This window comes from Panthera leo, chromosome E2 (assembly GCF_018350215.1).
Source record: "Panthera leo isolate Ple1 chromosome E2, P.leo_Ple1_pat1.1, whole genome shotgun sequence".
In the NCBI taxonomy this organism is placed as follows: domain Eukaryota; kingdom Metazoa; phylum Chordata; class Mammalia; order Carnivora; family Felidae; genus Panthera; species Panthera leo.
The window spans coordinates 33687602-33702444 of NC_056693.1; the positions used below are offsets into that span (position 1 = coordinate 33687602).

Sequence of the window (14843 nt, forward strand, 5' to 3'; positions counted from 1 at the left end):
AAGAGACCCCGAAGCAAGGATCTGAGTGCAAGTAGTTTATTTTGGAGGTAATCTTACATGTATAAGGGAGCAAGGAGGTCAGAGTGGGGGCCAAGACACTTAAGGGAAGGACTCACTTTTGTCCATCACGGCTTGAGGGTTGCTGGGGAGTGCGGTGGAGTATTAATTCCCCAGCATTTCTGACGTGCCCCTGAAGGCCTCTGCCAGAGGAAGCCGGCAGGCGGGGGAGACGAAGGTGTTGGTGGCCGCACGTTGGATGAAAATGGTGGTAGCGGGGGATGTGGCTGGGGTGGTGTCTGTGAAGGAAGGCTGCGTAACTCTGCTATGTGGTTGGGACCCGGGGTGCTTGCAGGAACCCCTGAGGGTCTTCAGCATGTGTATCTATGCTGTCTGTTCCCTTGTGTCTTTAGGTTGTCACCAGCCACAGAGAACAAGCTCCGACTGCATTACCGCAGGGCCCTCAGGAACAACACGGACCCCTACAAGCGGGCCGTGTACTGTATCATTGGCAGATGCGACATCACCGACAACCAGAGCGAAGTAGCTGACAAAACCGAGGACTACCTGTGGCTGAAGGCAGGCACCGCTTCCCTTGCCTGAGCAGGGCGTTAGCCCCTTCCCTCTGCTTGTGTTCCGCACACACATTTTACCTGCTTAATGTGTGATGCCAGTAGGGTGATAGGGCTAGTGGATTTCCTGCCTCTTGACCCCGTTTTTTGTTGTATAGTTCTCAACCCGTAACCACAGCCATTAGCACAGCCTCGAGCTGCTGAGCAGCGACAGGTCTGCATGCCTGGCTCGGGACGTAGTTTGTACCAATGCATGTGTTTCTCTTGGGGGTTTAGTTGAACCAAGTGTGTTTTGATGACGACGGCACCAGCTCCCCACAAGACAGGCTCACTCTTTCACAGTTCCAGAAACAGTTGTTGGAAGACTATGGTAAGATACCCTGAACGGAACTACTTTCTCTGTCTTGTCCACCTAAGGTCACAACTTAGCTTTCCTCTAGGAACGTCCTTCGTCTCTGAGCTCCGGATCTTCAGAACACAACACAACACATCAGTGATTTCAAATTCAAGTAGAAGCCATGTGAGCTCAAGCAGTGTGTGTGACTTACATGGTCATACACAGTAAAAGCTATTTTACTCCAGTTCTTTGAACTGCTCTGGTAGACGTTTGCTCAGGGAGAGACAGAGGCAGGACTTGGCTATTGCTTCCTTGGGGATCTCGCAATGACTGTATCTGAGCGTAAATGAGGGGGACATAGCTCTCCCTCCTCACTGTTTCTGTTTAAGAATTCTGGGAGCAAAAGAAGGTCCCAACTAGTGGCCAGCATTTATTGAATTCACATACCTGTGAATCTGAGTGAACTGAAGTATCTTTGAAATCTTCATTCCTCTCCTTATCGAGTGACTCTTCGCAGGGCAAAGGAGATAAACAGCCTCTTTTATGTGTCGTCCTAAGGTCCTGAACTCTGTTTCTCTCCCACTTATGCAAGCGGTTTGGGTTTTACAGCACGACCCCACTCGCCAGTTGTGTTGTGAGGTCTGGAGAAGGTTGTGGAACCAGGTCATGGTTCCTGTGGCAGTCCACCGTGCCCGGGGCCCCCTTCATCCCGTCAGCAGGTCCTCTGAGCACGCGGGGCTTCTGCCTGGGGTCGGGGCTGCTGAGAGCCTGGCTCCTGAGTCAGCTTCGCCTCCTCCTCCCCCAGGCGAGTCCCACTTCACGGTGAACCAGCAGCCCTTCCTGTACTTCCAAGTACTCTTCCTGACGGCACAGTTCGAGGCTGCCATCGCTTTTCTCTTCCGCATGGAGCGGCTGCGCTGCCATGCAGTCCACGTGGCGCTGGTCCTCTTTGAGCTGAAGCTGCTTTTAAAATCCTCGGGACAGAGTGCTCAGCTCCGTGAGTATTTGTTGGCACTGGCGTCCCCATCACTCACCCCCTCCCCCATCGGGCGGCAGCACACACGCACCTGCCACCACCGAGGCTTTGGGCACATGGTGCAAGTCGTGTCAGGGCAGTGGAGGTAGCACTGTGTGAAGGGCTAGCTCTGTGGCCAGTCGGTCGGACCGCCCGGAGAATGAGCGGGAAGCAGTCCCTGGAGTCCTGAGTCACATTCCGTTAGGGCCCTAAGCGGAAACCCCAGCCGCCACTCTCTGTGCCCACCTGCCCGGGGCGGGAGAGTCTGAAGAGGGGCAGAAGACAAATGTGGATGAATGCCTGCAGACTCCTTAGCAGTGCAGCCCGGTCTCCTCAGAGCGCGAGCCGTAACGGCCAGCGGTCTCCACCTTCCAGTGTGAGAGCAGCGCGCTAGTAACGGACTCCAGAATGCCGTTTCCCCCTCTGCTTGGAAAGCAGCTGAGGACAGGGTAGTGCAGCTTACATTGGCAAACGTTGGTCAGGCTGCAGGGTCTTTGGATTCAGCTCCCATAATTCCCGGTTGCCTGGGTCAGACGGGCAGGATGGTCGTGACCGGTTCTGTCCCCCACGGTGCAGTCAGCCACGAGCCTGGCGACCCTCCCTGCATGCGGCGGCTGAACTTTGTGCGGCTACTCATGCTCTACACCCGCAAGTTTGAGTCCACAGACCCGAGGGAGGCACTCCAGTACTTCTACTTCCTCAGGTAACACCCACTTTTGACCATTGACTTCGGCTGGCTTTCATCTCTGTCATCCTGAGAACGATTAGAGACCTCAGGTCCACGCCAGAAACCGTGTTGCTTTTGTCCCCTTCCAGGGATGAGAAAGATAGTCAAGGAGAAAACATGTTTTTGCGCTGCGTGAGTGAGCTTGTGATAGAAAGTCGAGAGGTACGTCGGTCCCTCCTTTCTCCCACCCACGATTTGCAGTGCACACACCCGTGCTGACGTGATGCTGTGTGGTCACGCTAGCATGGCTGTGGCGGATGAGGCCCGGGGCGGGGTTAGCGGGGGGTTCGGTTGTCTTTGCTTTCTTGGTTTCTGATCGCGAAAATACCGATTCAGTCTCACTGTTTTCTGATTCATGTAAAACTTCTCCTGCCTCCGCTGTTTTCTTCCTCTCTTTTGTGTCCAGAGAATTGTGGATTGTGTGTATATCGTTGTCCAGTAAATTGAGTACACTTTTTTTTGTCTCCACAGTTCGATATGATTCTTGGGAAACTAGAGAATGATGGAAGTAGAAAGGTGGGTTAAATGTGCCTCTAGAGATGTGTTAGTTTGCAGTTGGGGATGTACAGTTGTCAAAAGAATATAGTTAAATCTTAGGATTCAAAGTAATAAAGATGCAGATCTTAACGAAATTGTAGTTTAAGCAGCAAAGAATGGCCACAAATGATGCCCTTGATCTTAACACACATCTGTTTCTCTAAACTATGTAAATGTATAGCAAGATAGCTTTTTTGTTCTTAGTAATCTCTACATCCAGTAGGGGGCTTGAACCCACAACCCCAGGATCAAGAGTCAACAGGCTCTACTGACTGAGCCAGCCAGGCACCCCGATCAGATAGCTTTTTTATTATGTGCAGAGGACTCATCTGTTCGTGCCTGCTGATTTTTGAGCTAAGAAGACTGCATTTCTGTCATTCTTGGCTCAGAAAATATGCAAGAAAAGGAATTATTTACTGCACCTACTCTCCCCAGATAAAAAAGTTAGAAATATGCTTGACCTCTCTCAGAAGGTAGTTTCTGAGGGCTGAGAACTTCACTCTGACCCTGGAGATACAGCTGTGCCTGTGACCTTAGTGATTCCCTGAGACCTGTCGTGCGCAGTGGGAGCCATAGCTAAAGGTGCAGAGGCCCTGGTGCCAAAAACCAGTCTGACCCCACACAGGCATTCTCCTGGTGGCTTTGGGAAAGTCACCTGCGTCTCTCAGGAACTCCCTTTCCTCACTTGTAAAGATGGGTGGTTTGGACCCAGCAATCTCAAGATGAGCTCGCAATGTGCACACCTTCCAGCTCAGAAGAACGGACAGTGACGGTACTGGTGACAATGGCCATGCTTATTGAGCAGTGACATTTACCAAGCACTGTGCTGAATGCTTTATAGGTATTTTTTAACTGATCACCACAATAATGATCCAACAAGGTGGTTTTCAAATGAGGAAAAGAAAACAAGAGCAGTTCATTATTTCCCGCAGGATCACACAGCTAGTAAGAAGGGGAGGTGGAATTTGAATCCAGTCCTTCGTGACTCCAGAGCCCATGCTCTTCACTTGTCTCCTGTGCCGCCTCCAGGGTGGCAGGAGCAGGTCACCCCGACTTGGTCTAGCGCTGATGGAAAATCAGAATAGCCTGTCAGATGTCACTCTGTCCACACTAGCTCTTCTGTGGTTCCTAAGGCCTCTCGTGCTCTCCTGACCATTTGGTTGCTGTTGAATGTTAATGGTGATTTTTAAAAAAAATATCCTGATGCCATTTGCCATATATTTTTTCAGCACCGAATTTCTTTTACCATCTGTCTTAGAAAACAAATCCAGAATCTTTCAGGTATTTTCTCTGAGCCTCCTGGTTTTTCCTCCTAGTGCCTACGCATCAGCAAATTTAAAATCATTGACTCTTTCACCTACCCTCTGGATCATGTTGGACAATCAGGCAGCACAGACGTCTTATTGCTGACTCCTCTGTGCTGCCCGTGAGTCTGCTTCTTCATCTGTAGTTTCCTTGGTCCCTTTCATATGTTTAATAGGACCTTACATCTTCCAGAATGCCAGAGTCTAGCAGATGAAATATATGCATTGCCTAGGGCAGGCATTTTCAGTTAAAGTCGTTTTCAGATCCCAACTGCTTCTGTGTGTTTAAATTAACAGTTCTGCGTACCCATCTCTCTCCTCCTCCCCTCTGTAATTTGTCTTGTCAGCCTGGAGTCATAGATAAGTTTACTAGTGACACAAAGCCTATTATCAACAAAGTTGCTTCAGTGGCAGAAAATAAAGGACTGTTTGAAGAAGCAGCAAAGCTCTATGACCTTGCCAAGGTAAGACATGCCCTTTTCCTTCTTCTGTACTTAATAGATCCGTCGGCCTTTTGGCATTAAATGCACAAACAGTTTGACAATGCCACTGTTGCACCGCTGTCCTGATGAGGCATTTTCTCCTAGTGCTTGGCAGTTAATGGTCCGGTCAGGGTGAAATTCCCATTTTACAGAGTTACCTCTGCCCATAAAGTATTTCTGGCCAAATAAGAACAACATATTGCCCGGACATCCTGTAGGCCTTGAGCTCTCCTCTCACTTGGCAGCAGAATAGGCGTCCATCACATTTCGATGGTGAAGCTTTGGGACAAAATGCCTTCGTGCTTACCCTTCTGGTCGCCACAGACACGCTCGTGAGGCCTGTGTGTTAGGGAAGGCGGTGACAGCTGAGGTGCTTCGAGAGAACTAGAATAAGTACTTCGACATGAGGACATATGGTGACTGCTGATCATTACGTGGCCTAAAAAAGATTATGCTCTTTCTTTTATAAACTGAGAAAAGTGGGCCAAAAGAAGGTTTATAATTCATTTTTTGTTAATTCAAAGATGTTTTGAATGAGTTCTAATTAAGATGTGGAAAAATGCGCGGACATTAAGGGTCCAGCTTAATGAGCTTTCCATAGGTGTATATCTGTAACCATCATCCAGATCAAGGTACAGAATGTTTTAATCCATCACCCCAGAACGTTCCCTCTTTTGGTTATTTTGTTTTTCCTTTTCTCTTTTACTGATTATTTATAATCGATTCCTTCCTTAATTTTAAAAAATGGAACAGAATGCTGACAAGGTGCTAGAGCTGATGAACAAACTGCTCAGCCCTGTTGTCCCCCAGATCAGCGCACCACAGTCCAACAAAGAGAGGCTGAAGAACATGGCGCTCTCCATCGCGGAACGGTAAGACCGAGAGCTGGCGCCGAGGGGGCACGGCGCCAGTGCCAGGCTGCCCGTGCCCACCACATGCGTCTTCAGCTTTACTAGTCACATCAGGTGGCCTTCCAGAGTCTCCCCATCCCCCCAGCACTGCTTGAGAGTTCTTTTTGCCCCACATCATAACCAGTACTTGTCGCTATCAGAGTTTAAAGTTTTGCTAGAAAGAAGGGTATGAAAGCGTATGTCAACATTCTAATCTTGCTCATTAAGTTTAACTCTGGGCATTGTACTCCTCTATACACAGTTATAAGCCATCTTAAAGACCTTCTGGAGCGAAGCTAGTGATAGGTGGATGGGGGAATTCTTAGAGATGGTAGTGGCCAGTGTTTAAGAGCCACCTTCTTCCTTCTTTGGTGAGATAACGGAGTTATCAGACTTTATTTGGTGGAGCTCCCAGGCTGAGGCCACAGTCATTACCTTTTGTGCTCTTCTACAGATACTCCTAGTAAAGTGACTTAGAGAAAACTGGGTTCGAGATGCTTTCCTGGGGTAGCACAGAAGAAGACTCCTGATCAAATAATCCATTTAGCAAACACTCTACAGTGGTAGCCACTGGACTTTTGACCCATCAGAACCTTTTTATCCTTCCTGGAGATTTGGATGCTTAATGGTGGCCGAGGCCGAGGTGGCACGAGCCATGCTTCGTGCAGAATATTTACAGATGGATTCGTATCAAATCCACCATCAACTTCTTGGCCATTGGAAAAGAAACGCTATTTTCCACTCCTTAATTCACCTCACCTAGAGATTTCAAGAGGTTTTGAGATTTTTCAAATGCTATCCTAAAGTTACAGATTGCATAGAAATTCATAATTATCCCTGTCCCCTCTTCCCTCTTCTTTGTCTTTCAGGTATAGGGCTCAGGGAATCAGTGCAAATAAATTTGTGGATTCCACGTTCTATCTTCTGTTGGACTTGATCACCTTTTTTGACGAGTATCACAGTGGTCATATTGACAGAGCCTTTGATGTAAGTTTTAAGAGGGCTATTTGAAGTGCAGGTTGATGTATGTCCTTGGAAATCCAAAACACTATATGGGATGCATCTAAAACAAAGGAAATGTTACCAACGTGCCTGTTAAGCAAAGAAGACAAGTATGACCCTGGGACTTGAAAGGGGATTTCTGTGTTGCTCTTTTTTCTCTCTGCTCCCCATTCCTTTCCTCATTAGTCTGAAAATGGAGAGATTTCTTGGAGTAACTTGCAATCTCTGAATTTTAGAATTGCCTCAGAAAATGTGGTTGGGAATTTAGTCAGAAAATTAGACCAAAGCCTTTGTGTGTTTGAGGGAAGGTAGTATTTTGTATTAAAGAGCCCTTTGTAACATGTGAGATGCTTGCTGTCTGTCTAAGGAGACAAGATGACTGATGGTTATTTCATATGCAGCCGGTCGGGTTTTGTTTTAAACAGATCATTGATCGTTTGAAGCTGGTGCCCCTGAATCAGGAAAGTGTGGAAGAGAGAGTGGCTGCCTTCAGAAATTTCAGTGATGAAGTGAGTCCTTTTCTTCCTGCATTATAGAATTTTTTCCCCACTTCTGCTGAAAGCTTTTGTTTTAGTGTAGCTGATGATGTTAAGAGTCCCAGTACACTAACCATGTAGACTGAGTTTAATAAGGCGAGTCCAATTTCAGATATTCCTAGGTTGGTTTTCTGTGAGTACACATATCCCCATCAGGTCATTGTCCAAATTCCTGACTCAGAAAACACAGTCTCTTTAGTGATTAGACATGTTCTTGGGGGCACAGATTCCTGGTTGATCCTGTGTGGTCTGGTTTAAATCTGTATTATCCACTTGTTCTAGAGGGAATCTTAGTGCTTAACTCTGATCTTCCTTAAGTAGTTCCATTGGGTGTATGAAACATGCACCATGATGCACCTCCTTCTTTCGCTTCTCTGAACTGTTTGTCTTGAGAAGCAGAACAGTGACCATGGACTCAGTTGCCAGCCCATGAGCCCCAGAGCCTCTGTCTCTCTGCAGAGTTTCTAGCACATTGCCACCGTCTAGCCCAAGGGTGCGCAGTTGAGCTGCCCACTGGAATTTCTAAGAGGCTGTAAAAAATCTTCATACCCAAGGCCTACCCCAGAAATTCTGGCTTCTCTATTCTGGACTGGCCCAAGACTTCTCTGGTTGTTCCCACATGTAAAAAACTCTTCTCTAGAACCACAGACACAGGGCCAGCTGCCTGGCCCTGGGATGTCACTAGCTGTTTCCATTTAAAACCGTTACACAGTAAGCAAATACCTCTTATGAAGACATGTTTTTGTTTTAGAGGAAGAGGGAAGGCCAGCTTCTGCACGCGGGGGGCTGTTGCCTGCTGTGGTACTCAGTTTAGAAGGTCTTGCCCCTTGCAGACCTGCCTTTCTTACCTGCTGTCATTTCTACCCCAGCCACTTCCCCTGTTGTTGTTTCTTGCCTTCCCCGGGATATACTGTTCACTGCGTTAGGGAATGAAGTGGTGCACCAGGGTCTGCCCTTGAAGACGCTCCCAACGACTCTGCTAGGGCTGGGCAGGTTCAGTGGAGACAGTCTGGCTGGTCTAAGATAGTGGGGAGTGGCGGGGCCTGGAGAACCAGTGTGCACATCCCTACCTACTGACATTGAAATCCAGACTTCTTACGGTAATCACTCTGCTGGCCAGTCCAAGCCTACATAGTGGCCAGATACGGTCAGCATGCTTTTGGCTCGCTGCCCCTCTTTATGCCTAGGAGGAATGGCATACAGAAAGGAGAAGAATAATCTGTCTCACCTGATCATCATTGCCTGTGCTTTGCTCTCATGCTTGACATGGCAGTGCCATTGGCTGCTTTTTGGTGACCCTGTAGTTCTCTCCCTGGCAGCTGTGGGACGTGATGTGCTTGGACATACACTGGTTGTCGGCCCCAGGGCTTGGTGCTTTTTCCTTACTTCATGTGTTTTTCTCTGGGCAGATCAGGCACAACCTCTCAGAAGTGCTTCTCGCCACCATGAACATCTTGTTCACACAGTTTAAGAGGCTCAAAGGGACAAGTCCGTCCTCGGCATCCAGGCCCCAGCGAGTCGTCGAGGACCGTGACTCTGTAAGATCCCAGCGTTGGCCAGAACCATCGCTGAGAACCACCTTTCTGGTCTGCTGTCCTCGGCATCTCATGAGACCCCTGCTCCTGACCCCAAATGCTCTTTCCTCACTGCCTAGCTGCTGAGTAAACCTTGTGTGAGGCTCTCAGAAGAAATTGAACATTAACGGGATCACCGCTGCTCTCAAGTTTTAAAAAAAAGTGAAGTCTGCAGATACTACCTTTTAAAAAATCAAACAGAATACTAATTTGTGGTGATTCCATAGGAATTTCATATACATTTTGAAATCGGAAGGTTATTTTGTGAGTCTCAGCTCAGCACTTTCATCAGAATCATAAGTACTTCTGGTCAACAATGAATTTGATTCAATGAATTTGATTCTGCCCTCATCTGAACCTCTCAGTGACCCCAGAGAGGTACCTTGAGGCAGTGATTGTTATCCCCACTTTACAGCTGAGGGAACTGAGGCCCCGGGTCAGGAAGCAGTTTGCTTTTGCAGGCCCCTCAGGTGATGGTGAAGGAGCCGTGTCTGGAAGCTGAGCCGTCTGACATGCGGCCAGGGCTCCTTCCGCTGCCTTTGGGGCCTCCAGCATCGTGTGGCTCAAGCCAGGTCCAGGTGGATGGTAGCCTGGGGCTTGCACGGCATATGTTGTCTGGTTGATTTGACAAAAGGGCGTAGGTGCTTGACCCCATGAAAACTACCTTTCCCTTAACTTCCCCACTTAATGTTTGAAATCCTGTCTTCTGCCTCCAAGGGTGTGTGTGGGGGCTCTCTCAGCTGTGACCCTACAGGCACTGTCGTGACAGAATTGCTGTCTAGTGAGTGATGGTGGAAATTTTCACTGTCAGCAGCATAGGTGGCAGTGCTCGGGATGGTCCACTGAGTGGTAGGCCCATCCCCGGGTGCCCCAGAGGCAGCTGCTGGTCTGCCATCCACCCTTTGGGCAGGCTAGAACCTGGACCGCATAAAAGATACACGTCAGGAGACGTGCCAGCAGTGGCTCATTGTGCCTGGGCCTTGGCAGACAAGTGTTGAGGTGGTGGACATTTCCGGTGCTCTGTGGGCTCCTCATAGGGCGGGGGGGCGGGTGGCTGCCCCCACAGAGAGTGCCGCTGTGGCCTTGCAGGCCTTTTCCCACATGTGAAGGAATAGTTTCAGGACCAGCTGAACTCACGTTCTGTGTGTCTCAAGCTTTCTTTTTTAGACCCTTGGTTTTCACATACCATGAATAAAGCCATTCTCCTGTCTGCCTGTCACCCACTACACCTTTTCTCTGAAAGCTAGGGGTGAGCAGGGTCACAGAGAGACTTCTGTGTAAAAGCTCCCTGCCCGAGAAGTGGCTTCGTGCTGTAAAGTGCAGAGCTGCCCATTGAGGGGGTGAGTCCCTCTGCCTGAACACTCCTAAAGTTCACTTACAGTAGCTTCAGATGACGCATGAGAGCCCATGCACTTTTGAAGAAAATCTAATGGGTACTCTCATCATAAAGTAAAAATTTCTTTCGGTTTGGACATTAACTAGGATATATGCTTGCCAGTTTATTTCATCTATCAGGTAAAAAGCCCATGGCTTTCAGATTTCTTCTTGAATGGTCCTTAGGAAGCCTAGTAAGTGACCCCTGAGTTACCCTTAAAAGTCTTGTTACTGGTCTAAAAGAGGTTTGTAGACTCTCCCTTTCTACTCCAGATCTAGTTTCCTTTCTTGCTCCTATAAGCATCCAGCACATCTCAACACGGGGCAACCCAAAGCTGTTCTTCTAAGTTTCTTTATTCTGTATTTAGTAATTTATCCCCTGGAAATCAGGGTGAAGATTGTCTTTTTTTTTTTTTTTTTTTTTCCTGTTACTGGAATTACCTGAATTTAAATCTTCCCTCCTGGAACAATCTAGGAACCTCATAAATATTATTACCGAGGAATGGAGGGCCCAGCGCTTATGTCAGGAAAGAAGAAATGGGAGGCGTGGGAGGAAAGAAAAGGGAAGAAGCAGGAGAGGAAAAGAGCCAGAATGTGACTGGACCCACTTTGTGGGGAGGTCTGAGAAGCTCAGACCCCCGCAGAGGCAGGTGGTCAGAAACCAGCCAGGAGAGAGCGGGAGGCTCGGAGAAGGAGAGCAGGCCGTCTGAAGCATGGGGCTGTGTCAGAAGCTGGTCCCGTGTGTCAGGCGAGGCAGCTTGTCTGGCAACCCCGTCTGTCTTTTGCTTAGTAGAAGGGTTTTGGAAGTGGGGCCTCAGTGGACCAGCTTTGCTTAAGTCTGCGCCTTATGGGTAACATGACAGTTGAGGGTGAGACTCTCATCCACTCACCAGAAAGCTGCCCCCTGACACCAGGGGGTAGAAAATGGAAGAACACGGTGGTTGTTCCCAGTATTGTACCCAGACGCAAAAGCTCACTGGTTTTCTTCTCTTCTTTCCCTTTTTCTCAGCAACTCCGAAGCCAAGCCCGAGCCCTGATTACCTTTGCTGGGATGATCCCCTACCGGACGTCTGGGGACACCAATGCAAGGCTGGTGCAGATGGAGGTCCTCATGAATTAAGTGCAATGCTTTGCGGGGCTTCTGGGACTGCGCGCTGTCAGTACCTCAGGCGTGTGGGCCCACTGGGGTGGGGTTTCTGGTTTTGTTTCTGTTGTGTTGTGTTTTGTTTTGTTTTTTGTATTATGTATTTTTGTCAGCACCCAATAAATTTCTTTGATTTGTATTTCTTTTCACATTCTTTTATTTTCATTTTTTTTTCCTTTGAAATTTTGTTTCAATTTTTATTTGTGTGGGAGGAAATGTCTTCACTAGTGCTTGGGCCAGAGAATGCTAGGCTTATATAGGCATCTGTGATTTGGTTAAAGTTGACCTTAAATGATTAAAAAAAACACCCAAAATGAGCAAGGAAATGAAGCCTTCGGGAGTTGCTTTTGTTAGATACAGTATCCTTATGGCAGGGTCACTGTCCATGTTTTACATTTTCATTTGTGAAAGCCACCCTCAGCCGTGGGCGACTTAGGATCTGTGTGTGAACTAGCGAGTGCTCCGTGGCCCCTTTTCTCCCAGATGTGCCCTGGGGTCCGGGTGATCCAAGACCATCCCCCAAATCATCTGCTCTGATTCCAAGATTAATTAGTTTGCAGTTCAGTTGGAATCCCACTGGAAATGAAAACAGCCCTAGAAAAACATAGCTTTAAAAGGGAACGTTGTAGGTTTCTCGGCTGGAGCTTGAGGAAGGGCAGACCTCAACAGCTTCTCCCTCTGTAGCTGCCCCGCCAAGGCGCCCATGTGGGCCTGTGCACTCCCCTCTTCCGCAGGACTTCTAGGCTCTCTTTTCCCTTCTCTGGTGGTCGGTTCCTCTACTTGGACAGCCCACCTTTCCCTCTCCCCCACTCACGGAGCCCACTGGCCGGGCAAGCTCACGGGTTGCGTTCTGACTGCTGAGGTATGGAATGCAGACACCATTGGGCATCAGCACTGAGGGTGTGCGGTCCCTGAGCAGAGGTTGACCCCCATCGTTGACTCTGTTTCTCCCACCGCCAGTCCCAAAGCTCTGTACAAAACCAGAGAGGACACGAGAAGTCCAGGCGGGCTGCAGGACGCCAGGCAGCAGTCAGGCCTGCTGGTTTTACCAACTGCTCCTAGGGCCGGCTCTCCCAGAGGGAGGTTAGCGGATCCCGGAGTCTCCACAGGTGCTTTTCCTCCTAAACAGAAGTCTCTCTCATCACACGGCATGGTTATCCCTGCTATCCTGTGGTGGTTAAAATAGTTGTTAACTTTCCTTTGGGGAAAGCACTAATCTTTCCCAGAATAATAACGGGGCCATCTGCTGTTCATCAGTTGGATTCCACTATCCATCGAGGACGTAGCGCGAGGGTTGGCAGGGGTTGCGGCTGCCTTCCTCCTGTCCCACCTGTTCACCCTGGAGCACTGGTCTTCAGTTGAGCGTCACTAGGAAAGTGTTAAAAGATGAGCCCCGCAGGGGACTTGACTTAGTAAGTTGTACCCTGTTGATAGGTGCTGATTTATATTTTTTAAAACAAGTCGCCCAGTGCTTTAACTGCTTTTTACAAAAAGAGTACTCAGTGGACTTTGCATAAAGTGTGACCTAGTGTTCTACTTGTAAATATTGGATCTTCCTCGCAGACATGTGGCAGGGCCACAGACGTGAGGAGCCTAAGGTTAAATGCGTGTTTGTTCCCTGGTTCACTGCTTGTTCGTCTTTCCCACCACGTGAATTACCTGCGAATTTGCTGTTCCTTGCATCATGCAGCCCTGCTAGCTCCAAATAGAACTGCCTGTGAGCCCTGCATGGGGGGGGGGGGGGGGCGGGGGGGGGGCTCCACCCTTCAGAGGAAAGCAGTCCCTGTTTGGCACTGAGGACTTGCCCAGAGAGCCTTCTGTAGGAGAGATAAGATAACTGGAATCACACCAGAAGGATCAGACTCCCGGAGCAAATCCCAGGGCCTGTCCTGTCGGCCGGTTCTGTGGTGATGCACGGCCTGCTCCGTGTAGAGACGTGAGAGATGGGAGCCTGAGTCTGCAAGGCATAGAACAGGTTCCCGTGTACCCATGGTTACAGCTTGTGCCCAAAAATCCTATCCTGTAACAGGTCGTTAGTAAAAGTCATCCTCGGATCACCCATTCAGGGAACTAAATCCTCTCCCTCGGTGGTGGTCTGTGATTTTACCACTTGTGCAGAGAAGCAAAGAAAGTGGAACTGGGAACCTTGCATCTTCTAGAGATGTGATTCCAATCTTTGTAACAAAATCAAGGGCACTTGGAGACTGACAGAGTTAGTGCTTGCCTTAGAGTGGCTCACCGTCTTACTCAGACACAGAGGGAAGTACAGACTTAATCAGGGTCCTTTTCAGAGACCTTGAGATTTGATTTCAAGGATTCTGTTCCTTTTATTCATTTATTTGTTTGTTTTAAAGTCAAACAACCCCGGCTGCCTAACTTCAAAGGGGGAAACGAGAGGAGCTGGTGAGCTCTCTGAGAACGGATCCTTTGGTTTTGTCGCTGGTGTGCTGGACGGGCTCCTCAAAGAGCAGGCAGTGCCCGTTCACACTGGGGCCAGGATGTAAGCCCTGCTCCTGCCTCTCTAGAACTTATGGTTTAATTAGAGACTTTTAATGGTAGTATAGCAGCCATTGTTGTTATTCTTTTGATGCACCTACACACAGTATTATAGACTTTCCCCCCACAGTATCCAGCACTGATGATTTACGAAAAAAAAACAAAAAAAAAAAACCAAATGGAGGACTATTCACTCTGGATTATCACCCCTGCCTGCTCTGAGTAACCTCTCCGGGCCAAACTCTTAATACTAAATTTAGCAGTTACATGCGGATATGCCCGTGTCCTACTACCATAGACTGGGTCTCCGCAATCCTTGTTTCTCCGTTAGGCATCAGAATTTTGTCCAGCTCGTTAGGGAACTCCTATCACTGCCAAGCTTGCACCACTCAGGGGGCGACTCCAGCGTGCCAGACCCCTGAATAAAACCCTAGGCTGGTGGGTTGCTCCAGGCCTGCCAAGGTGCTGGCGAGCCCCACACTGACTAGACTCTCACTTAGCATCAGTCAGCCACAGAGATCGGGCCCTGCGTCCAGCAAATTGGGAGAAAATGTGCGTTTTATGGCATTATTCAAAGTGCTCACTTTATATCCGTAAAATTAGGTTCTTGCACCTGTGTTTTGGATATGTCAGGAAGAAGTCAGCAACTTATTAAAACAGGAATTGTGTGGCCCTCAAGAAAAATGAAGCTTTTGGGAGGGGTGGTCCCCCATTTCTTCATTCTTCCAGGCTGAATTCAGAAGTCACCTGCGTCCAGCCCATCTTCGGACAGTTTCATAGTAAATTAGTACCCCTCACAGGGCAGGGAGAGGAGGGAAGTAAATCTGTCCTCCTGCCAGTTGTTTCTAACTGCAAA

At 48.6% G+C, this 14843-nt stretch overlaps 1 protein-coding gene across 7 annotated transcripts in view; it reads left to right on the forward strand.

The window, feature by feature from the left end:
- The window catches only part of NUP93 (nucleoporin 93), a 103291-nt gene extending 91707 nt beyond the window's left edge, over nt 1-11584 (forward strand). For all 7 annotated transcript variants that reach the window (XM_042918628.1, XM_042918629.1, XM_042918632.1 and 4 more), the window contains 12 exons: nt 411-576; nt 846-939; nt 1712-1903; nt 2498-2624; nt 2738-2810; nt 3120-3164; nt 4837-4953; nt 5725-5843; nt 6731-6848; nt 7289-7372; nt 8809-8937; nt 11357-11584. In XM_042918628.1, the coding sequence (XP_042774562.1) occupies nt 411-576; nt 846-939; nt 1712-1903; nt 2498-2624; nt 2738-2810; nt 3120-3164; nt 4837-4953; nt 5725-5843; nt 6731-6848; nt 7289-7372; nt 8809-8937; nt 11357-11467 (1375 nt within the window). In that variant the 3' untranslated portion in view covers nt 11468-11584. The remainder of the gene's footprint in view (nt 1-410; nt 577-845; nt 940-1711; nt 1904-2497; nt 2625-2737; nt 2811-3119; nt 3165-4836; nt 4954-5724; nt 5844-6730; nt 6849-7288; nt 7373-8808; nt 8938-11356) is intronic.
- The last annotated feature ends 3259 nt before the right edge of the window (nt 11585-14843 follow it).